Consider the following 24,846-nt stretch of genomic DNA (forward strand, 5'->3'; position numbering starts at 1 on the left):
AAAAACAGGCATGTCATGATTTTTATTTTATTTATTTCAACTGCACTATACAACACAGTCCTCACTTCAGTGACACATTTAAAGCTAAGATCATTTTAAATCGCATTTACGACATCTATACAAATACTTTTTTTTTTTTTGGTTTAAAAATCAGTAACTTGTGTAAAAATCCTCAGTTACATTCAGGAGGAGTTGCTATGCAGCTGTAATTCACTTCTGTTGGCATCCTATGGCACGGAAGTAAACACAACAACACCACCACCACCACGGAGTCTCTCATTACATGATGATAGTTCAATTACAAAGAAATTCAAAGTAATTTTCAAGACACTTAAGGAGAAAACTGAGCTTTGACCCTGCAACTGACCCACTGGACATCTGACTGAGTCAAAGAAACCTACGGCGTGTCGGCCCATCAAGTCCGTGTTAGTTTGTCCGGGGGCATGAATCCGGCGTCGCCCAGAGTTCTGAGGGCCACCCTGCCGCTAGGGCGGATGGTGAGCCATGTGATGCTGCCGTTGTTCAAGCCCATACGTAACCAGCCCTCTGGAGGAAACTGCAGAGCCCTGAGAAAACAAATGGAAGAAAACAGCAGCTAAGAATGAGCCACAGTAGTGCAGAAAAATAATTTGGTTTACATGTATGTGACATGGCCCATAAGTAGTCTAAAGGAGATTGTTAACTAGCTCAGCTTAGTCTAAAGACTGCACACACAGAGAGAGAGAGAGAGAGAGAGAGGCTGGACTATTTATTACAGGATTCTATTAAAAATCACAATGACACAAGCAAAGCACATATTCAATCCAAAAAAATCTCACAGGAATCTATTATGAAGTCTGAACAACAGTTAACACGACAAAGAAGCTGATAACTTAGCAACGGGGCAAAGCTCTGGCCTCGGCTGAGCCGCGACCAACCAGTCCGCCGGCGGCACAAACCTGCACACAAAATAACGGATGACATTGGCATGACAGACGATGATCTCATAGCTGTCCTCCTTCTGCTTAGGGTCAGCGCGGTGGATGTAGCGACGGAAGGCTGCCTCAATGCGCGCTCCATCTTCATGGTACTGCTGGAGGACGGTAGAGAGGTTGAAAGCCACCTTTGTCAGATGAAAAGGGTTCTGTCTGAACCCCTCAGTCAGTACACAGTCAATACATGAGGCTGCAGTGCAATGTAGGGAATGTATGTAGAGTTTTGCTCCAAAATGATGCCGACTGATACTGTAGCTGTCGAGTGTTTTTGCTTTAGGAATTCAATTTTAACAATGGCAAAATATTTATATCTAACAGACTGATCTTCAGCTGCCATCCTTCTTTAAAAAAACTTTGGCATTTTAGAACTAAACTCTTCCTGTGCTCCATTCCTGTTGCATTGCACTGATGTATTGGCAGATCTCGGTTTGGAGCCTTAACAAGCACTCGACAGGACATTTTGCACAGACACGTGGGCAGCAGAAAGCTACCTAATCGAATACAAGGATTTGCAAAAAATATAAAAAGATCAGTCCCCCACAGCCCGCTCTGGACATAGGGCAGCTTCTCTCACCACAGCGTCTGGCTTCCAGTGAGTGACGGGTGGGACCGGCTCGATAGGTGCGCCCTCTCTTAGCAAATCACAGCTCACCAGATCCACTCCTGGACCCGTATGACATTCAGAGGGAGAATAAAAGTTAATGATCTGTATTTGTATTTCTGCACCAGTTTTATTGTTCTGTAAAGAATCTAGGCCACGAAACAGGAAATGGTAACAAGACACAACAAAGACGAACAGGATATGAATAGTAACTATCAGCATTAACAGTGTCAAGTCAAACTAAATGAATAGAAGCATTAAAATGTCTACTTCAACAATATCTTGACAAAATAAGGGGATGTTTTCTACTTTAAATATCTGTAATCAATCATTTATCTTTTATCTGACCCAACAGTGATTGGTACAATAAACATGTAATGAACTTTCCAAACCTGGAGGCAAAAAAAAAAAAAAAAAGCAGCCTGAGTGTGAAAAGCAGTGTGGCATCTATCCACTACCTGGTAGGTGTTTGCTGATGATATTTGCCGTCTCCTTGGCTCTGGCCATGCTTGAGTGGATCAGAATGTCATACTTAAGTCCCAACGCTGCCAACCGCTGGCCCGTAAACTCAGCCTGCTCACGACCTGGAGAGAGAGAGGACGAGACAGCCGTCGTTACATCGATTACAACTGATAACTCAATGTCTAAAAACACCTGCTCTACAAGGTGCAACTGAGCAAAGCCAAGAGAATCATACTGATACTGAAGTGGAAAATGTGTTCCTGGGTCAAAGCTCCAGGTGCGATAATGAGCAGACATTAAAGAGGCCGATCTGAAACCAGACCTAATGGTGTGAGGATCCTCTCTTTGTCGCTGCTCCCGCTCAGGTTGTACTGGGAGTGTCTGATGAGGAGGATGTTGCGTGTGGCTTTAGGTTTGCCGTTGTCCTGCTCTGAGCTGGGGTCCTCAGATGCACTCTCTTTCTTCTTCCCATTGGTCAGTGCAGATGGGTCTCTCCTGAAAAGAGTTAAGACGACAGTGATCTTGGGATTAGAAAGAAGCTTTAGTCTCTCATGGTTAAATTGGAAAACTGGGTTAACATAACTATAATTTAGATGGTCAGTAAGATATATTGAGAAACTTCCATTTATCTTGTTCAAGGACTGTTAGGAAAGTAATATCAGACTAATATCAGGCTCCTTAAGACTCACTCTAAGATTCAGCATACATCGAAAATGTCAAGTATAGCTTTGGTCATTCAGCAAGAGCTAAAATTCAATAAGAGCAGGATCCTCATAGTGTCACCTCAGTGGCATCCTGCTGGAAGTTCAAAGACAAGTCAACCAAATTTCCTGGGTCTTTTTTTAAAAATCAGGACAGGTCTATTTTAGGATGGCTGTTTCGTAACCACATTCAAATTTTATTTTCATTCATTTTATGTCCTTACTTCCATCCAGGAGGTTATGATTGTGCCCTTTTTTTTTTTATGAAAAAGGCACCCAAAAAAAAAACTAATCACATTACTAATCCTTCCTTTTTCCTATTACAAGAGTGACATTGTGTTATGTAAAAGGAATCTTATGTAAACAAAACTTTTTTTTTTGACATCCAAGCAGCACCAGCAGCAAAGTGACATAGTTAAGTGGTGTAAGTATTCAAATGTAATAATATGGTGCACTTTAATATCCTACTGATTAAGATGCATGCTTTCTTATCACAACATCAGATGTGAATCTGACAGACTTTTGTTGCATGTCACCCCCATCTCTTTCTCTCTATGTCTTTCTGTCATATCTACACTGTCCCTGTAACACTGCAATAATGAAACAGATGGTTTGTTGTTCATTATTGTAGCCGACAGTATGAAATTACAACAGAAGTCATTATTAGTAGAGAGTGAGGCAGCTAGTGTCTGACACTGACACCAGTGGAGTAAATGAAAGATATATTCTGAACACTCTTTCAGAGGGTGTGACACTTTATGCTTTTATGATAGAGACAGTGTAAATATGAATAGAAAAAACTAAGGGAGAGAGAAAGATTCAAAGTGGTTATGAGCCATCTGTCTAACCAGTAGGCCACCAGAGCATGCCATACTATTATATTTCATATTTACACCACGTAACTGGTAGTGTTTCTTGTCATTCTGCTTTATTTCAAAACGAGCAAAATCAAAACACCCTTGTTGGAAGTGAATACACAAATGAATGAAAAACGAAAGTATAACATGGTTGCTCAACAATCATCCTCAAACACTCGTGGCAGATAATGTCTCTGTTAGATACACGATCACATTTTGGGCCTGCCCTAGTCAGCGAGTTTATCAAGTGCCAACAGAGTGTCTCAACCTGCCACTGAGGTGTCTCCTCTACAATTAAGTCGTTAACCAAAATATATCCCTTTGGATGAGCTGTTGTCACACGGATACAAGATTTGGCGTTGCACCCAAACAAAAGTGTGCTCTACAAAACGGACAGAACATAAAAAAACAATATATTTGCGCAGATCATTGCAGTCGTGACACAGAGCGTGTGTGGAGGCTCATACTTATCCCAGTTGAAGTCCCAGGCGTGTCCCGTCGGGGCGGGTGTGTGGTTGGCTGATGTCCACGCCGGTTGCGCAGCTTGAAGGACGGTGAATTTCGGCCACCGGCTCGTTGTCTCTCCGCGCTGCTCACCGAAGTATCCGCGGGAGTCTGCAGCGGCAGCAGCGAATACTAGCAGCGCAGAGCCTCCGGCGAAGCCACTGATTAGTTTGAAAGTTTTCCTATAAGACATCCTGCGACCCCCCACCAAGCAGCAAACTAATGCTAGCTAATTAGCGGAGCTTAACTGGTGTGCCGTTCACGAGGAGCAACGTTGTCTCTTCTCACAAGGTTTTCTGTTACTAAAAGGCTTTTAGTTGTTAAATCCAACTCGAGAAAGGAATATAAATACACGCTCCTTGTGGTACCAATCTGTACCATGCGGCGGGGGAAACTGAAATTACACTCGGCACAAGAGATGGCAAGCTAATCTAGCCAGCTTCCTACAAACACTACGGTGGCCAGTGCGAACCAAAACAGTTGTCCTCACATAAATTGAGAAACTTTCCACTGGAGGGCGCCCTACTCCATAAACCCAACAACGGTACATTGTCATTTATTCTCCCCTCTCTGCAAACTCTATTCAACACACGACAATTAAAATGAGCCAAATGTATGAACTTTTGACACCGTTTAACATTTTAAAGCCTCACAATACATAACTTCAATTAAGGTATAACTGTAAGAAAGTCCCGCTACTTCCAACAGTCTATTGCGGTGATGGATGACTGTGGCTCAAATGGTTATTTCTATCAACTGAATTTTCATGTAAATTATCGCCTATTAGTGTACAATAATCACACCGAGTTCAAGAGTGGAACTACACTTTTTTGTTTAAAGCTATTAGACACGGTGTGTCCAAGCGTGCATGTTTACAGGAGGACAAACAACAATAAACTGCTATAAATTAAATGGACTTTGGTTTTGCTGCAGATATCCGATGCACCTGCAGTGTTTCCAAGACGTGACAACTGCTATCCTTCCTCAACTTTAACACACATTTGCAATATTAAATTAATTACACAAACAGCATACTTAAATAGTTCAAATAGTTGTCTTTATAATAGTTCAACCTGCGAGAGAGGTAGTGCTTTATATTGGCAAAATCTCTAAGGTAAAAAAAACAAAAACAAAAACATAAATTGCAGAGTAACTAAAATGCTTCCTGAGGTAAAAAGCAGAGTAATCGTCGTTATATTACAACACCGGTCATTTTCTTCTGCAGACACTTGCACGGTTTGCAGAGAGGCTCCACCTTTTCAAGCGGTTCAGTGACCTCACCAGTGGGCTGGATTGTAAGGGTGGGATTTCCAGGCTTTCAGAAAGCTCTGTGTATTCCTGCCTCTCTCTATCTTAGGATCTATGCGGCTTCAACGGTAGCAAAGACGGACTGCTTGTACCTTTTAATAGCCACAGAAAAGCCTATATATTTGCACACTGGATCTTTTTTTTCTACATGCGACTCCAATCGGAATAAATAATTGAGGAATGTGGAAATTACAGAATGCCCAACAGCGCTGGAAAGAGATTTAAACCCACCAAATACATCCCAGTGTCCACAGCTGCCACACTCCTTGTGGGATCGACCACTTTATTTTTCGTTTTCACGTAAGTTCGCATCGCTTCTTGTTCTGTGCATAGCGGGATTTCCATACAGTGTGTGCCATTCAGATGACACAGGCAAAAGTGGATGGCAGCTCGAAGTTTGCATGGGTGGATTCAGTCACTTAGGTGGAATAAGTGGTTTTCTTTCTGTCCCGTTGGGAAATCTCACAGCGGTTCTGAAATGGGTTTTGCAAAAAAAAAAAAAAAAAAAAAAAAAGCAGCCTTGTGCTCGCCTTCCTGTGCAGCCTCAGTAAGACCATTCAGCCATAATACCTGCAAGGCAAACTTCCAATAAGCCGTGCAAGTTCAACAACGCTGTGATCGTCCAGGAGCCCACAGTTTAGGCCGCAGATACTCACTTTCCATTGCAATAAAAAGCCGCAGGCAGTTGTTGATAGAATTAAAATGGTTGCATTGACTAAGCAGGCGGTTGAGTTTGATTCATGCACACTCATTTTGAGGTTGTTGCAGTGTCACACAGCCTATCAATAAGCATTACAATCATCCTAAACTAACAGCTCCCAAAGTGGGGTCCTGCAAGGGTCCCCAGCTTGGTTTAATTAAATCTACTACCATCTGACCCAATGTGTGGACAGGAATTTGTGTTTTTTCTTATGAGGGAAATGTGATGAGCTGAGTTGAGGTATATGTTCAAGCTCTGACCCAGGCCAACAGGTTCCTTACTCTCTTAAAGTCAGATGATCTGTTAAGCTTGTGACTGTGGTCATTCCACACCAGCAGCAATCAATAGAATGATTATATATCAACACAACCCATCAACAAGCATCACAATCACATCAGGTATACCCCCATGTAGACAGACTTTTGCCCCAGGCCCCTTTATCTGGTAAATGATGTGTTTAGCGTTGTGACGTAAATACAGAGCTGACATTATGGCAAGGGAGATGAGAGCAGAGGGAGAGGCAGGGTGGTGTGTCTGGTCTGAATCATCATCCCCACTTACATTCTCCCCTAGTGCTAACCCTCAGGTGAACGGATTATCAGTGAAATCCACGTCATGCTCAATCTCACATCCTCCAAGAAACCCTGAGGGGGCCTGAACATCAGTTTGGGAATATTAGAGCCAGAATAAGGACTGTAGGGCTACATCATCCAACCACATTCTCCTATATAGACTCTGTTTGTTCACTGGAGTATGAAAAGGCTGAATGAGATTCCTCCCCATCCAAGGTTGGGTGGTTTTACAGTGTTTTAAAAACACATATGTCACAAGGGAACATGTTGGATGTCAAGATAATGTGTCACTGCATTTGCATAATATTTTAAATACACATTTTCTACCTTGTATGCTTTTAACTAATAGCTACTGTGGGTCTAATGCTGTTGTGTACTCAAACAATTAATTCATTTAAAGCTAATCTGCTTTGGATGCTGGAAAACACTGATAAAGCTTCTGCTGCACCCTGACTGGAGGAAACATATGGCATTTGTGGGTTGCCCAGGTAGCTTGGATTGTAGCTCTAAAATCCCATCACTCCTTGGTGTTATGTTGAGGGCTTTGCATAAACAAATGGCCTGATTTGCAGGTTTTGAAGTACAATGAATTTGTGACAGTTTTATTGGATTTTGCAATTCAGTCATTTCGTTCATAAAAAGCAGAAGTCAGAGTTTTTCTTCTCAGAGATTTTTTTTTTTAAAGTACTTTTGCGGGGGGTTCATCAACCAACACGTTAAGGTTCATCCCCCAGCAGATGGTTCAAGAGCAAGGATTAAGACTTTACTCTGTTGCTCCTTCTTTTCACAGTAAAAGGCCTAGAGGATTGAGTCTAGTATAATGGAACCCCCTGGGGAGTAGTACACATCCAAACTAGGCCATGTCTCCCTATTCTCAAACAGAGTCCATTATGTTGAGCTCAGTCTAGTCTTGTCTTTGGCTAGAGAGCCAAGCTACATATGCACATTACAAACCACAGAACAGTGTAATAATAATTTGTCTCTATCCAAAAGATCCCTGATGTGCAACAAGTGAAAAAATAGATACATTTTAATTCCTGCTTTTTGACCTTGCTTATTCTAGTCCAGAGAAAAAATCATTTTTCATGCCCAGGCCTCGGTGTGTTAAATATCTTACTGTTGCCAGCAGGCTACTTGGTGTCATATGGGCAATGGAGGGTGAGACCTGTGGCCAGAACTGGCACACACACACTGCCCATGGTGTCACAGTGTTTGGCTTACTGACGCCTGACTGTTTGTGTTTCCCACTGAGATTGAATTAGAGCGCATTAGTATAGAATTATTTATGTCTCCACAGCATGACCACCACTCATCACAAAAAACCTGGTGATAAATTAAGCTTTTAGTCGTGGTTTAGCCACAACAATATTATCCAAGCCTTATCTGTGTCTATAAAGAGATTCTATTATACAGCAGTTTAAACCTCTTGCTATGTCTAAATGTGGCCCAGCTTTGTGTGGCTGCAATGCGGAAGCTTTCTTTTACCTTTTAGTAATTCCTCAGAATGCCTTAATCACTGCCCTTGATTATACGCCAGATGAATAACCTGTTCTAGAAACAGAACAGCCAAGCCAGCTGTTATCGTTTGTTGCCAAGCCTAATAGGCCACACTTTATAGTACACATGGATGGATGAATGGAAACTGTCAATTGATTATCTGCACAAGACCTGTGTTCAGCACTTTTTTGCGGTGTGACAGTGAATTAGGAGAGATGTAGTCAATGGTGGCATTTGTTGCCAGCGTATCTCCAGACTGAGAGCAGAGCTGCCTATGTGAACAGGAATCTAATCTTCAGTTTCCACATCTGTTTCCTGCTTTTCATTGTGCATCCATTCAATCGAACTTTATTCAGATGCTACAGAATGCATTGTTCTGCATTTTTACTCTGCTCAGAAGGTCTTGTAGAGAATTTTAATCTCAAGGTATTTCCGATGTGTTAGCTGACGTAGTGCAAAGTTGCAGAAGGATGTAAAAGAGGGCGATGACAGTTTACCATTTCACCTTTTATATCCAACCATTTTACAGGAGTCATTTAGAATCTTTATTCTACTGTAAAATGCTTGACAAACTGGTGTTTGGAGTGAAATTGTTCAATAGGGCACCTCATTCATGCAGTACAATAACTTCTCTCACAATCACAGTGATAGTAATAGAAGTACAGTATTTCTTTGGTAACAAGGACACAGAAAGCAATGTAAAGAAAAGGCTTCTGGGCTAAAACTGGACCACATTTATTAATATAAAAGCTAGTGTGATATAGATTGGTCCTAATTTGCACCACATTTACATTTATTTCAGCTGCACTTGGTGTAGATGCCATTGTAAGGATTTTAATGAAGTTAATGTTTTTTTTGATGGGAAAAACCTTGCTAGGCACAAATTATTATTCAAAGCAGAGTGTGTTTATGTATCTTGATACATGTCTGTAGGGGATCTTTAAGTTTCACTTCATCATTTCATAAATTAATATTTCAGCAGCATCAGCTGAATACAGCTATTTTGAGTGTTGAGGGTTATACTCTGCTGCTTTGTTGCAGACCCACTGGTGTGGCTAACGTTACCGAGCGTTAGCCAAGCTAGTTGCTTTCTGGAATTAAAGTAACCTAGGAAGTGAAATAGTTTCCACATTACTAGACTTACCATATGCACCTAGTTGGGGGTTGAATCGTTTTTTAAAAAAACACATGAAACATTAGACGTTAAGCAAGCTAATTGGCTGGGTAATTGTTAGCCTTAACTGTTAGCTAACATCTTATTAGAGCATAATCTATTGAAATGTCTTGTGTTGAAGTGCTCTTACTGAATTGATTAAATAACAGATAGTTAAAGGGAAAAACAAATGTAATATAGCTACAAACCCCAGCAAAAACACAGTTGTGCTTGGACCCCCAAGAGAGTGCTACCAACTAAATGGCCAAAAGCTCTCCTCTTTGGTATTTTCTTCACAAATGTAATAGTGAACCTTTTTTGTGGTTTAAGGCGTTCTTTGATTCAGGGGAAATGACTCCCTGTGGTTCAGTATTGAACCTTTTTATGAGACAGTTGTAAATAGTGTATGAGGTGCTTGTAATGTAAACTAACCAGGATTATCCCTTTTTAGAATAATTATTTTATTTTTACTATTTTGAACTGTATGGAAGTTTTTAACATTCAAATGCCAAGGCTAAAGGTTAGTGTAATTTCATACTTGTTCTTCCACTGAGGCTCCAGCCCCTCTTCCCTCTCCACTCTGCTGCCTTTAACCATCATGGTTAACTGTGCAGTATTAATTGAAGGTTTAAACGCATAACTGAATGCTTGGTCATTTATCCTAATCCCCGTCCTGCATGTGATTATGTATGCTGAGGTGCTGTTGTCTTTTTGCAAGGGGCTCGGTAAACAAGCTCCTAATCAACAATGCCATGCTGCTTGGTATTAGTGTCCATTAGAGCCCATTTGCCTTCCTCCTGTGTGACGTTAGTGGCTCTGTAGGATCCTGTGTTTGACTGTAGTTAAATGAATTGTTGGTTTAACTCATCATGTTTATGCTTGCTGTGGCAGCCTTGGCTGCCTGTTTTAAATATTGCTCATTGTGGCGTTGTGGTGGATTTGGATTGAGTTTGTTTATTTAAATGTGTGATGGAGGATTTATTGCCAAGTTTAAGATGTCATGAGGGCAGTGCATTTCTCCGGAGGAGGAAATTACCAATTGACATGTTAATAATACACCCTAGTAGCTCTTTCAGTGTATGCACTCATGAATAAGCATCTATTGAATCTAGAAACTGGAGAATGTCATGTGATAGTCCTGTACAGCATCCTGAGAAATGAACAGGAATTTGTAACCTGTCTGCACAACTTCTGACCTTTAACCTCTGAGTGAGCTTTACAAAACTATTTTCATGTTTCCCATGAGAGTCGCAAATTTCAGCTCTTAAGGCAAGCTCATCAGTATTCATCTTCAACATGCCCCACTCATCTCGCTATCAGAAACATTTGCTGAAATTCTTCCACACCTCTGTCCTCACATACTGTCACAGCCTTAGATTTCAGCCTCTCAACTGAGTTGGATAAGGAGAAATCCTGTCCTCATGTCACACAGAGGATAAAACTATGATAATCTTGACTGAAAACTGACAAGGCCAAAAGTAGCTGATAGACTTACAAGCTCACCAGGCCCAAAAGATCCCCTTGGCTTAAAATCTATGCGGCACAGTCTCCTGGTTTGTAGAGATAACTGCTGCATTTTTTCCCCCACTGAGGATAAAACCAGTAGGAGGTCGGTGTGGTGTGGCTAGCTTTTGTCAGATTAGATAACGATGTAATTTCCTCTGTAGGTCCTCATCCATCAGCACCTTAGAGAGAGGACCTGAAGATTCACAATTGCAGTGCAGGGTTGTGGCAATTCTGCCCTCAGAAGGTACTTTAGGGAACAGATAATAATGAATGGAGAAGGGGCCTTATTTCACTTTGAACTAATCCAGAAAATTAGGCCACAATTATATATCAACCCAAACTTTTACATCATACTCTCATTGCTTGTGGCAGTGTATTTTTGTTCCTGCTCTTGCACCTTTTTTCAAGGTGATGCAGAATGCAGAAGTTTCCTTGTTCTGAAACACTTTATTCATTATGAATGATTTATCCTTGAAAATAGTCTGTCCTTGTGTCATGGTTCACCCTCGATGTCCCACTTTCATCAATACAAAAGCAGAATTATAACTGTGTAACTTTGATGCACATCATATAGCTCCAAGCTGAGATGCTTTCTATTTAAGTCCATCTGCACAGTGTTGCTGTCTCCATTTATAATGTGGAGCATATTTATTTAGAGACTCAGCTATAGTTGATACTGTATGCACATACCACTGGTCGACAGCAGTGTGCCGGGTGGTATTCAGGGGCTCCGGGTGTCCTTGAGAAGTTTCCAGGGAGTCCCTAAATGAGAAATAGTCTAATGTTGCAATTGTATATCAAATGTTTGAGCATCCTTGAGCACAGCTTCAAACATTTAAAAATAAGAGAAGTCATGTAGCTAGATAGTTTTTCTGGATACTTTTGGATGGATTTGTTGACAGTTTATAAATATCTAACATCAGATACCAAGAGACTTGTTTCAATTGTTGGAGAAAGGAAGAGAACTCATGTTGTTACTCCAGTGGGAGCTTGTGTCTGAATGTTGACTGACTTTGTTTTAAGCTGCTGACAGCTTGACAGTAACAGGATCAAATGTGAGTTTCAGACTTCAGACTTTGTTTCTTGGTCTAATAATGAACCAACAGCGTGGATCTTAAGGGAGTTCTGAATAAGATTCCCTTGAGATTCAGCTAGTATACAGACACAAACCAGTCCTGTCCACCATGGCAGGGCCATATATCAGTCATGTCCATCAAGTCAAGGTATGTCCAGCTGTTGTGTCTCCTCAGAGAAATTCTGTAGAGTAGAAGTTCTCGTTGGGGGTTGGTAGTCCAACAAAGGACCCTGAAAGACTGCTGAAGAGACTGCAGAAACTGTAAAGAAGTTAATTAAATTTTCTCATCATTGTTATCTTTTTCACTGTTTCTGTGTATAACTACTGAGACCAGATTTTCTGAACCGTCACTTCTCCTGCTTCTTGCTGTGTCCAATCTGCAGGCCAATTACACGCAAAGAATTACAATCATCCAGGTCTTTATACCCATAAAACCATTCTGCATCCAACTCTTTATATTTTACAGCCATGAGTGTTTGAGGAGCAGGTGTTGTTATATTGCAACCAGTGAGAGAAGTATAGTTAGTGGCTAGTGTTTTATTGGACCACTGTGAAAAGGTGAATTTATACAGAGGAGAAAATAATCCTGAGCTACCGCCTCATCTTCTCTCCAGCAGGGTTCAAGTAGGGCTGAACAGCAGGCTGCCGGCAGTCTGAGCAGTCTGCCTCCACTGGTATTGATGAGTGAACGAGGCCTAGAGAATAAAAGGCCAGGTCATCTAATCTCATTCCGTCCCGGCCCCAGTCCCTGCTCCACAACTAGGTTAAGATAATGCTGACAGATCCTCTTCCCTTACTCCCAAGCATGCATCACTGAGTAGGGCACTGTCTACAGTGCATGTCACACAAACACAAACGAGTGCCGTATTAAAATTAGTTTCAGGTTTGGGCAAATTTTCCTGATTGGATTCTTCTGTCATTTTCAACAGTTCTTATATTATAAACAGTTAGCCGTTCCATTGTAATGATCATATTTGACAGCTCATAAGCTTGTTTGGCTTACTAACCATTTGCATAAGACCATATGTCATTGACCGGGTGAGATCATTGTTTTCATATTAGCATGATTTATTATAAATGAATAAAAGCATGAACACCCTAATCTGGAACAGCATGTGATAAGGAATCCAAGATGTGAATCATATTTTAAGTGTGATTTTCCAGCAGATATCAAGCCTGAATAGAATCAGTGCTTTCTAAAATTACCCCAGATTCTTTCTGCCAAACACTAAACTTGTGTTGTTTTCACTTGTGCATTCTTGTATAGTATATGTGAATCTGGCAAATGTAAAAGCCTTAAAGAGAAGCAAGGAAATGTCTTAAATTGGTCAGAATCTGTCATCTCTTGTCTAGAGCAACAGAGTCGGATAAACATTTTACAATTGTTTTCTTTCCCACTGCAATCACAAGGTCCTTTTGGTTTCTGAAGCAGTGGCTTTCTGGAGTATTTGGTGCTTGCCAAAAAAGTAAATTGTGCCTTGTGATGCCATGTTTCAGCTAAATGAATCCATGTGGAGTCAGTGCACAGCAGTGTGTGGGCGAAAAGTGCGGGAAAGTGCAGCGAGGTGCTTTCAGAGTTTGCTGTACTCCACCACATTCTAACCAGTCGAATAGGCCTAGGACGCCTGGAAAGTCTCCTTATGGGGAACATGTGGGATTAATTTAGACCTCCTGCCTCTCCTTCCTTGGGTGTCTCCACCCTGTTTCCCCTCATGTTGTTTTGCCAGAGGGAGACCGTGACTGGTAATAAGTAGAAACAGAGCTCTACATCTTAACACCCTCTGCTGGAGTGACTTTCTGAGAGATCAAGAGTCTGTAGCAAGTGGAGACTCACTGTGTTTAGAGTGAAAAGTGAAGCCGAGTCCAACTCTTGAGACACAGAGGAAGACAGGCAGATAGACTGTGTTTATCAGGGAAGGTCTTCCGCAGCTTTTGTACTTTTTAAAGTATGTGGTTTTAGAAGTCAGTGGAGATGAGTCAAACCAGCAAACAAAGCCCAGCTGTCTTTCATCTGTGTATAGTGGAGTTCAACTATAAAGCTGCTGTAGACCAGTCCAGATACTAATATAGTTAACTTAAAGTCACTATATGAAGATTTTTAATGTGATTGTATATTCATACAAATTATCTGATGGCATGCCTTTGCGTAGGAAAAGGGGACAATTTGTATAACAAGTAACAGTAGATGCTCTAATAGCTGTGTGCATAGCTGTACTTTGATCAAAATGTGAAAGTCAACATGCAAATGTGCTCACATAAAAAATGTTGGCATGCTATATTTTGGTAATTGATGCTAAACATGATCCTGCTAGGTGAAAAGTCAAGGAGTTGCATATGTTATTACAATACATCCTGTGGGTAACATGCATTTATGTACCAAATTTCATGGTAATCTATATGACAGTTTCTTTCTTCAGAGTTATCTTTTGGAGTCATGCAAGTACCAAATTGTAGTCGATAGTAGATATTGCACTCAACTAAAAAAGTCAACCTCATGGAGGTACCAGATGAAAGTGTTTTTTTAGTTAATATAAGTGCATTTATCTTAATCTCCTGCCAACCACAAATGTCTGCAAACAACTTAATTGTGATCTATCCAATATGTGTTGACATATTTTCAGTCTGGACCAAAGAGGCGGACCGACGGACTGGCTTGATAAAATTTGCATACCTTTGTAGAAGATTAAGACAATTCTGGTGGAAATCAGTATAGTCTTTATGGCGTGCATTGCAGTATTTAGTACAATAAAAACATCATTTTCAATTTCATCATTTCATGCCAAATATATAACATATTCCAAGCTAATATTGCACCAGTGTATCAGTCTAATGTGTGTTAGGTGACATTTTATAAATACAAGCGGTTGCTCTGGTCTTTGAAGCCATGGTTCCAGGGGGCTCCAGCCTGCCCAGCCTTTTTCCCATTCCCTTTGTAGTTCACTGTAGAGGCAACCTTATCCTGTCACGTCTTCCATTTCACATTACTTTTATTACGTTTATTCATATGCATCAGTTTAGTATTAACATGTATTAGAGCCCCCAAATACCATGCACTTATAGATAGACATGTCCTTTATTGTTTATGTACCTGCACACAAAAATAGATAGATAATAGTCTTACCAGGATAATGGATCTGTTAGAGGTGGGGTGATTGTCATAGCTTGATTTGTTTACCATAGTAAGTGAACAAAGGAGCCATTAAAGCACAAACAAGACTCTTGTTTTATGCATTAAGAGGTTCATTAGCTGCTTTGTGCCTTTAACCCAAGCCTTTTAGAACAGCTTTCACATATCTTTCATAATCTTTTCTGACAATATGGAAACAGGAAAAGGCAAATATAACGTCATGTTGGACTTTTTGGCTATTAAGTGGGCCTACGCATTTTTTTAACAGCAGCCTCTGGGGCACCAAGTGACAATTACAGGAAACTGGTAAATGCTAAAACATAAGTAGAACAAGTAGTTGTAAACTCAACAAAAAAGACTCAATTATGTCTGTTCTACAGCAATATCTAAAGTTTGCGAACATTAACCGCCATGAGCTAATGAATTGAAGAGTGTGTTTTATTGCTTATGAATTAAATATTGTAAGGTGAAGATCGTGTTATTTGTCCTTTCAGAAGTTTCATAGTCTCACTTTAAATCCTGCCAATTTGTCAGAAATGGTCTGTAAAGCTACTTCTGAAAGTTTTTGAGGTTTCTTAAATTTAGTCCCATGGATTGTTTTATTTATCTATTGTTGCTTTTACAAAACAGTAACAGACCCTCACTTGTACAGCCGTGTTATTTTCATTACTCAATTTGACAGACAATATGAAAATGTGCAGTGATTAAATACTCTTGATATCAGGGAAGGAAGTTGTTGACCACAGCTATGATAGAGACAGGACTCTGAACCCTCTCCTGTAGTGCAGCCAGCCAGCTCCGAGCTGTGGATTTCCTCTGTTACTCTGTTTTCTTTGGCCCAGTGATGTGCAAAATTCTGCAGAAAAGCCTGCAATTTTTGTGAGTGCTATCCATATACAGCTGATGAAGTCATAGCTGCTCTATCTTTGACTGAAAAAACAAGGACAGGAAATTTGTGAGTCTGTTAGCAGGGAATTCTTTACTTCTCACTCATACTTCTTAAGAGACATGATGGTCCGTGAAACACATACTGAAACTACTGGAGCTCATGGTAACTGAAACGATACCTAGGCTTTTCCATGGCTCTATTAGTGTTATGTATATAGAGCACTTTTTCATATTTTAATTAGATATGGGTCAGTCAAGCTCTTTTTAATTGGGTGGTCTGGATTTTTTTGTCAGGCAGTGTGTAACTCTAATGCTTTAGATCCTTAATAGCCTGAAGGCCCAGGGAAGCATTCGTTATCTCTTTCAGGGTGAGGATGTGTTCAGTTTGTTTTGCATCTTATCTCAGTGGAATTGGCTGTTCCCTAACTCCTCCCAGTAACAGCAATTGTCCAGTCACTAGCCCTGTTTCCACTGCCAGAAATTCAGGCGTGTCTCCATAGCAGGAACCTCCCCCGAAGGACTATTTCCCAGAACTTTTACAGGGAAGTCCCTGCCTCGGGGTAGGTACTTCATTCAGCCCCGAAAAAACCCAGGGTGGGGCTTGAGGTTTATTTGGTGCTGATTGGGTATACTCGAAGCGCCATTTTTAAAAACCCAGCAGAAGAAGAACATTAGTAGAAAGGCTGAAACCAGCTCAGCTCCTTCCATGTTTACCTCCCCATTGTCGTTTTATCTGTTCTCTGTTATGTTTTCGACGAGTCGCCTCTGTGACATCACAGTCAGAGTCTGGTGGGTCCTATCTGGGTCCTACTCTGCTATGGAGACACAACAGCTGAGAGGACAGAGTGAGTGGACGTTCCTGTAAAGGTCCCGCCTCCTAAATTTAAACAGGAACTTCCTTAGTGGAAACGGGGCTATAGCTTAGCAACCGTAACTAGGCACAGCAGATCTGTCCAGCTTTCTCCAAATGCTAAAGCAGTGTACACGTAGCTGTAGTAAGATACTGGGCATTTAAAGAGCCTTCCTACACCCAAACACACAGAGAAAAAGTGTCAAGGGTACAATAAACACTGTGTTTAACTGCTCTAATAAGCTGTAATTGTTAGCATGTCTGGCTAACTGGCTTACTACCTACAGTAACTGAGCATTACTTTCACAGCTAAGGAGCAAATCACTAATAACTCTGTTGCGTTAGCTTCTGGGGTTTTAAAATGACTATATCTGTCCTACTCTTTATCCTACTTAGGGACATTTACACTACAGCAACCTCAACTGATGTTACCCAAGATAGTTAACGTTAGCTTTCCAAACAGTAGCTTTAGCCTCAAGCTTTTAGCATTTTATCATAGATAAGATTATCATTCAGCTGAAAATGTTGAAAAGTCAACCAGATACGCCATTTTCAACCAACTCATTAGCTTAATTAGCTAACTAGCTAAAGCTGGTCACTGGCCATAAATGAGAAGCTTTAAGTGCTTTTGACTGTCTGTGACTTGAAGGTACAGGGAAGGAGTTTCATCCTGTCTCATCTCTTCCAGTTTTCTGCTTATTTTGTCTTTTGTCTCGAGGGAATGACTGAAATGATCTGTGTCAGGCTGGAACCTAAAACGTGACCTTTTTGGTAAAAACAATACAAGCTCAGACCTCACACACACACTGACTGCACCAAAATGTGTTCATGCAAAATATCAACAGACCCAAAGCTCAACAAGTGGTGAACTGACTCTTAATCCGACCTGCATATGGTGATCCAATTCAGTGACCTAATTGCACCCAGCTAGTTCAACAACGTTAAACCATTTGATCAGACGTGACATGAACGTCAAACTTTGTTGTGCTCTAAGTCTGCTGCACAGCACCCCACCCCACTCTGCCTCCATACTGCCACCGTGGGCACTCTCAGCAGTGTGAATAATTGCTAAAGTCATGATTAAACTGCTGCGGAACTATTAGCCACCCGGCCAAATCCAGCTGATCCCTCAAATTGTTTTGATAGTTGTAAGGGAGAGCTGCCCTGCTTATGAACACGGGTGACTGATCACCAGGTCTAAACTGACCCCTGTTTAATTTCAAGAAGGCGTTTTCTTAAAGGCACGTTGAATAATGTCTCTAAATGGGATCCAGTATCTAGGAATAACCAGAAATCATGTAATACACAATGCAGTGCTTGTCTACTCGTCAACATAAGAATCATTGTATCGATGCCAAGGTTTGAACAATCTCTCTACAAACTGCGCTACTCAGGGTGCCGTCCCTTCCAGTGTGGACTCAAGCTGTGTGTTGTGTGACGGATGACATCTGTGAATGTGCAGCAACAGCCATGTTAACCAGATTGCTCCATGTGGACTGTGTTGAAGTTCCAGTCGAATATTTATTCAGCTCAATATCTCAGTAGACCATCCGCCCATCTCTCTCTCTCTCTCCCTCTCTCTCTCTCTCTCTCTCTCTCTCTCTCTCTCTCTGACTGAAAGTCTACTTGAGTTTCACTTTACCAACTGATGGTTAATAATGCATCAGTTATAATGTACTTCTTTGCATTATTCTCATGAGTTCACTGGCTTTTAGCATCGTTGAATATCAGGCAGGATAACCTATGAATATCAATTAGTTTGTTTTATTGATCTTTATACAAGGCCATTCCCAGCTCTGTACTTGCTGCCCTTCTTAATTCATTTAACATTCTGATCCCGCATGTCCTCCTCTGCCCTGTGTTTTCTGAGGATATCAGCTAGTGTCAGTTCAGATTTTTCTCCCATCTTCCCAGATTCACCTCTCTTGAGCTAGTTTTTAATCTGCCTAAAGTCTTTACCTTGGACTAAATGAAGCGTGGGATGCTGCAGTTAAGTTGGCGTCACAGTGACAAGTGCTGCACAAACACCTGCGATAGGAATTTCCCTGTCGTGTCGAGCATGAGGCCATGACTGAGTACCCGCGTTCAATTTGTGACAAGGGAAGTTTGTCTGAGGAGATGCTTAAGTTTTCATCTTCTCACTGTGACAGGTTAAACCCTCCCCCCACTGATACGTGCCTGTGGGTTTAGCCTGCCTCACAATCTATCTCGCTCGGTGTTAATGAAATCATTCGGGGTTGAGGGGCTTATCTACGACGGGCCCCGGCGTTCCTCGTTCATAAGCATATTTCTGCCTTCACTAATGCGCCAGTGCAGCAAATTGAGAAGTTTCCTCTGAGAATGTGTGCGGAAATATTATTAGTAAGGCTTAGGTCTTCCCTGGAGACCACTTTTTTTTCTCTCTGAGCAAAGTTTTCAAGCCTGATTTGAGGAGAATTTCAATTAGTTTCAAATTCAGAAAGTTAATTTGTGGCTTGTAACATTTATTCTTTAATTACTCCATCGTTGCAGTGTTACTATTACATGTTTTTGGACCACATTTCTACACAAACAACATTTCTGAGTAAAAAGGGAAATGCACTTTTTCACATTACAGTTGTGTTTGTGCATTCAGATGTATTAATAGCATAAGTCGTCATCTATGCTGCGAGGAATTGATGGTGTGATTTGGTTGGGTTTAACTTGGCCTTGATGATGACAGCTTTGATTACTTTTTTGGGAAGACTTTAGGAGTCGATGTTTAGAAACTGTTGGAGAGACCAACCAGGGAGCCAAAACTCTCATCAATAATCTTTTGATTGATTTGAGGGGAAGCTGAAATGAATAGTTTCCCACAGTAAGAGGGGGAGGTGGATGAAGAGGAGGAGCGGGAATCGCAAAAAAAAACAACCCAAAACTGCTGAGTAGTCAGAAACTACACCTGGCTCTGAAAGGCACCAGCAACATAAACAATTGTTGAGGATGGTGTAAATCTGGCAGCGGCACAGCTGTCTCAACCCCAGAGCTAAGTAAAGACCCAAAGGAGCCCGTACGCAAGTGTAGCTCAAATGTCAAGTTTCAATCTGGACCCTGGCAGAACGTCAGCTTAGCTGTGGCAGCGCTGGGCAAGGGGTTGGTGGTGTTGTGTCTGGAAAGGCTGAAAAAAAGTTTGTCCCTCGACAGGGGGTGACAGGGAATGTGACAACAGCTGCACACGGAGAACGCTTTCATGTGGCACAGCTTGAGGTGTGGTGGCAACTGGAACAGGAGAGCACTAATACATACATGCAGAACTGAGGCTGAAGAGGAGGAAACAGGAAAAATAAACGTTTGCATCATCTCTTTGCTTTTATGGAAGATAAAAAAAATAATAATAATTTTTAGACCCTTACTACTATAAATCAGAGCACCTGTTTTGCAATTTCGGGGGCCCATCAAGATGTTAGTCGACTGAAATACCCAGTGAAATGAAAAATACATTTTCACAGTTTTATATATGTCAAAAATGATTATGAGTGTTTTTACATGGTAATCCCTGTCTTTTCTCTTCCTGTAAAACCATTTCAAATATTTGATGACTCATCCTGCACTCAGGCATGTTTACACAAGCTCAACCGATCAAATGTGACTTTGGGCGAGTAGTAAACTGCATATAAATCATATAAAAGTCATATAAAACTGCACTTAACTGTGGGTCGTAGTAGCTAAGTAGTAATATGGAGAGACATAGGAAGATATGTGTGTGATTCTCCTGATCTAACAACAGGTGAGGGAGGTGTGTGTGGAGCCAACAATCCTATGCAGCTCCTTATTGCACTTAACTCTGTATGCCATGCCCACTTTAAGCAGTTCAGTCAAATGCAAAGGGTTGATTGAAATCCCTCACCGCTCAAATATTCTGCTTCACAGGGAAATACATTAGAGTCAATTCACATGGGAGAAAAATAGACACAGTGTTCTTTAAGATATGTCTGAAGATTTACAACAATAGCCAAATATGTGTGTGTACAGCAGACTAATCATTTGAAAAATAGCCAGGAAGCCTATATAAATCATATGAAATGTACAGCAATCAAATCTGACAGATACAGGGTTACAAAACATTTCATTGAATAAATATGAACAGGTAGGCCTACAGTTCATGCTTTTTCACGTTTTGGAAGCATTGACCTTAATTTTATTAATGATGTATAATATAACAGTTTTCATGCCAAAGAATTTCAAGCATTCAGTGTTTCTCACATAATTAGATTCTTGGCAGGGAAGAAAATCTTCTGAATCAGCGTTTACACACTACGCCATGCTCTGTGCAAGATATTTACTCATATTAGAACTGGAGCTGAGCAATACAGCACATTGGAGCAAATTCAGCTGACCAGTTTGCTGAACATTAAACTATGCAGCATAGCATTATGCCATATTACTCCTACCAGACGTGGCTTCCAGGTTACTGGACTTAATCAGCACTGTTTGTTGACATCAGAGTACCATTAGCTCACACTGTAGCCCATCATGAGAATTATTAGGTGACTTGAGGCCAAATGGCAGCAGAGGAGCAGGTTGGTTCTGCTAATAGAGTCCCAGGGTCACACTCTGGGTCATGTGCTCCCATCAGCCTCCTCGCCTGGCATGACCTCGCACCTCGTATACACCACACATTTACAAAGAGAAATAACACAGGCACTGTGTGAAAGACTTTGGTTGCTATCGGCATTAAAGGCCCAATCAGAATTTATTTCACATTTCCTAAGTGGTTTTTTTAATATATTTTTTTAGTACAACTATGATTAGCAAGGACATTAAGTGTGGCTGCAGGAAAAGTGCCACTGTAGCCCTCTGCACTTCTATGTGTTTCATTAGTATAATCACTATATAATCACTTCTCCATAGCTCACAGGGTCAGAATTCAATGTGACTTAGCCCGTGGTTTAGCAGAAGCAGTCAGACATGTGCTCCTGTCTGCCTCAGAGGCAGAGTTGTGTGTTAAAGCAGAGTGTTTAAAGACATGTGGCTCTGCCCTGAGAGCGACATCGACTAGGAGGGAGACTTCTGGTGCTGCCAACACATTTCTCAAGCCCTGTCGAGGTGATGCTTCATGGTGCGCTTAATGAAGCACAGGGAGAATGAGAGGGGGTATTGATCTTCCCTCTAACGGACTATGCATGAAGCAGGAGCTTATTATTTTCTCATATAGAGAAAAGAGAGGGAAGAAAGTTCATGAAGGCAGAGTGATGTGGATGAATCTTTTGTAGGCTTGTTTTGGTTGAGGTGGCAAATGGATATTTTTGGATTTGCGGTAATTATTGAAACAAGAGAGTAAATACAACAGAAGTGAAAAAATGGAAAATATTAAAGCTGCACTAATCAATATTTTTTATATTAACTATGGAATCAAATGACCATGTGGAATGTGCCAAACACACTTAGCCCTATGGTGCGTTTTAGCATCTTTTAGCTCATCGTTTTGGTTTTACAGTACAGCTCAAGACTTGGCTCTTATAAACTCACTGCACTCTATCAGCCCAGCACCAAACAACACAGAGATGCAATTAGCAACTAGCTGGTAACAAAGTTGAGCATGTAGCCTCTAAAGAGCTTGATATTTAGCTCAGGAGTTGGTTGAGAGAGAGAACTAAAGGAAGAGTGAATATTGTATTTAGACTCCTCAAATTAGTACAAAACTACTCATTACATTATACATTAAAGCTACAAGTGAAACAGTTTAACTTAAAAACAGCATTGTGCTTCCACATTATCAACTCTGTCCGTGGCTTTGTGAACATAATGCAGAGTAATGTGTCAGCATTTTAGCACGCTGTGATTCGCATTTAATTTGTTGGATGATTAATAAGCTGAGATGAGCTCCAGAGAAGTGAAGTAAGCGGTCGTTCGCCACATTCCTCATGGCAAGTAGGAACCGTTTCACCCCTTCATGTCAAGCGACGCCTCACCTGCGAGGCTTTCTGCCACCAGCCTGTTAGTCTGTAACCATCTTCTGGTCACTTTTGGGTTTGCATCATCTGTCAAACACTGTTACAGAGAACGACATGTCCTCAGCTGTTCCACCTGCCTCCAGGGAAAGGGCAAAAGTGAAGTCTCAGTATAAAAAGGACAGTCTTGTGTTTAGTAAGAGGCCAGTATGTTCCAATATCATATCAAGCTATCTGACCATACAACTAAACAATTTGTTCTCACACTCTCCTTGAGCAACACGGCTGCTGTTGTCCTTATCTGCCCCACATACAGACCCCTTAATACATGATGAGTGTGTTTACTGCTCAGTCGTTACCAGTGTGTTACTGCTTTACATGCAGTGTGTGTTTGTGTGTGTGTGTCCGGGCCTAAGAGAGCCAGCAACAAGGGCTGCCATTCAAGCACTTCACTGTGCTCATTTACAATCTGCTCTCCACATTGCCAGGCTAAGTGGTGACTGAGTGAGGTCTATTTTTAACCCGCACTCTCTCATTGAAATGGGTAACAAGGCTTAAAGGCAGGTAGTTGTCAGTCAGTAACTATAGATGGACAGATGCAGTTTATGTACATGTCTTACCTTTAAACAGAGAAGTGGATCAAGAATTCATTCATAGTAACAAACAAACAGCAGATGAAGGCTCTGGGCTTTGCTGTAAATATTGCTTCTGGGAGCACTTAGAAGTTTAGCTTGGCTGTGAGACTTAGGAATCTCAGTAGCGTTTTGGGCTCGCTGAGCTGGGTGCCTGCCAGCTCTTATCTTCAAACCATATACAGAGGGCGTTTTTATCGCCTTTCCATGTGTATAAACTCAAGAGTCAAACAGAGCCTGGCCAGTTAACACAGCAAACACTTCTGATGAACTTTTTTATCTCCCTCCACTTGAACATTTCAGGCTAATACATCATCCGGTATAGAAATGTGCAAATAGCATTTAGCATCTTGATAAAGACGTTTACCTCTTGGCGATATCACAAGCTGTTACCCCTTTTTGATTTGGTATTCACAGAGTTCCTCCTTGCAATAAGGTCTGAGCACCTGGTGATCATCGGTCAACGCATAATACCTCGCTGTGGCTGTGACCTGTCTCCTTTGGGTATGAATGGAACAGATGGGCCTGGGTTTTAAGTGGGGGTGGGGGGGGGGGGTGAGGGTTGACTCCGCTGATGACACCTGTGCATCACGAGTGCATCGTGCTCCTGGAGCTGCGTGCCCACATAACGCACACTGATCTCGTAATGTAGGCTGAGGAGGGATCAGTCTCTGCCAGATGGGCATAATTTGTTGATGTAACTGTTTTGCTCCACACAGAAGTCACAGAATGTATCTGTTATGTGTCTTCTGTGCATATTTATTCCGTTGGTTTTCCATTTTCAGCAAGGTCAGTGACAGAATATGAACACTGAGCTTCCCTTTACTATCTGTGGCGCTTAGTCCCTCACCTATTATTCCCGCTGAAGATCTAAATCTGTAAATACATACAATATAGTTTCACCAGTGGTTCAGTAATTACCTTGAATGACTGGACACTGTTAATTTTTCACAAACTTTACTCAAACAGGATAAAGTTGTGTGTTTTGTTGAGGACTATTTCCAGTTGTGGATTATTCCATATTTGGGGCTGTAGTGGGTTTTTACAGCAGCAGGACCCTGCTTTAAAGATAGACTCTAAATAAACTACAGTTCCCATGTTTATCATAATGTAACAAGTAACATGTCATTCAGCACAACAGTGTGTCTCATTGAAATATATTTTTAGGACAAGAATAGAGCCGTATGAGTTGTGTGTTATGGCAAAGAGAGATAAGCTTTTATCAGGCTCTGGCTATGTAAGCACTGTTAGTTGGATCAATTCATTGTTGGTTTTAGTCTTTTTATGGAAGCTTTTGACAATGAGAGAAGTCTAAAATAACAGTCTACTTATCCTTTAAACTTACTGAACTATAAAGGCTGTCAGAGAAAATGATTTTAGTTCCATTAGAGAGATCTTTTATTGATGTCAGAGAGATTTAAAAAGTTAGACACCATGCATTTCTCGCAATGAATGCTGAGGTTATCAGAGTCCACTTTGATTTCCTCAGTGGCTCTCTGTTTGTACCAGTCTGTTATAATGTTGGTATTC

The 24,846-nt window shown here is 41.1% G+C and overlaps 2 protein-coding genes across 5 annotated transcripts in view; one reads left to right on the forward strand and one right to left on the reverse strand.

The window, feature by feature from the left end:
• Positions 1 to 17: 17 nt before the first annotated feature.
• pgam5 (PGAM family member 5, serine/threonine protein phosphatase, mitochondrial) lies at positions 18 to 4,546 on the reverse strand. 4 transcript variants are annotated; one of them, XM_053325008.1, is made up of 6 exons: positions 4,063 to 4,546; positions 2,360 to 2,532; positions 2,034 to 2,159; positions 1,549 to 1,637; positions 939 to 1,069; positions 18 to 566 (listed from the first exon to the last, which is right to left on the reverse strand). In XM_053325008.1, the coding sequence occupies exons 1-6, from the start codon at positions 4,290 to 4,292 to the stop codon at positions 416 to 418; spliced, it is 900 nt and encodes a 299-aa protein (XP_053180983.1). In that variant the 5' UTR covers positions 4,293 to 4,546; the 3' UTR covers positions 18 to 415. The 4 variants fall into 4 exon arrangements, with proteins under 4 accessions (XP_053180983.1, XP_053180982.1, XP_053180981.1 ...); XM_053325007.1 differs by having other exon boundaries at positions 939 to 1,072; XM_053325006.1 differs by having other exon boundaries at positions 1,549 to 1,641; positions 2,032 to 2,159.
• Positions 4,547 to 5,446: 900 nt separating this feature from the next.
• The window catches only part of zdhhc8b (zinc finger DHHC-type palmitoyltransferase 8b), a 59,330-nt gene continuing 39,930 nt past the window's right edge, over positions 5,447 to 24,846 (forward strand). Inside the window, exon 1 of the mRNA XM_053325918.1 lies at positions 5,447 to 5,707. Within this exon, the coding sequence (XP_053181893.1) occupies positions 5,604 to 5,707 (104 nt within the window). The 5' untranslated portion in view covers positions 5,447 to 5,603. The remainder of the gene's footprint in view (positions 5,708 to 24,846) is intronic.

This window comes from Scomber japonicus, chromosome 9, assembly GCF_027409825.1.
Source record: "Scomber japonicus isolate fScoJap1 chromosome 9, fScoJap1.pri, whole genome shotgun sequence".
Classification (NCBI taxonomy): Eukaryota; Metazoa; Chordata; class Actinopteri; order Scombriformes; family Scombridae; genus Scomber; species Scomber japonicus.

Coding starts and splice junctions, on each gene's coding strand:
- pgam5 (XM_053325005.1), bottom strand. CDS start 4,292: ATGTCTTATAGGAAAACTTTCAAACTAATCAGTGGCTTCGCCGGAGGC. Junction 2,160..2,359: donor GAGGATCCTCACACCATTAG/GTCTGGTTTCAG, acceptor CTCTCTCTCCAG/GTCGTGAGCAGGCTGAGTTT. Junction 567..938: donor ATCCGTTATTTTGTGTGCAG/GTTTGTGCCGCC, acceptor TTGTTTTCTCAG/GGCTCTGCAGTTTCCTCCAG.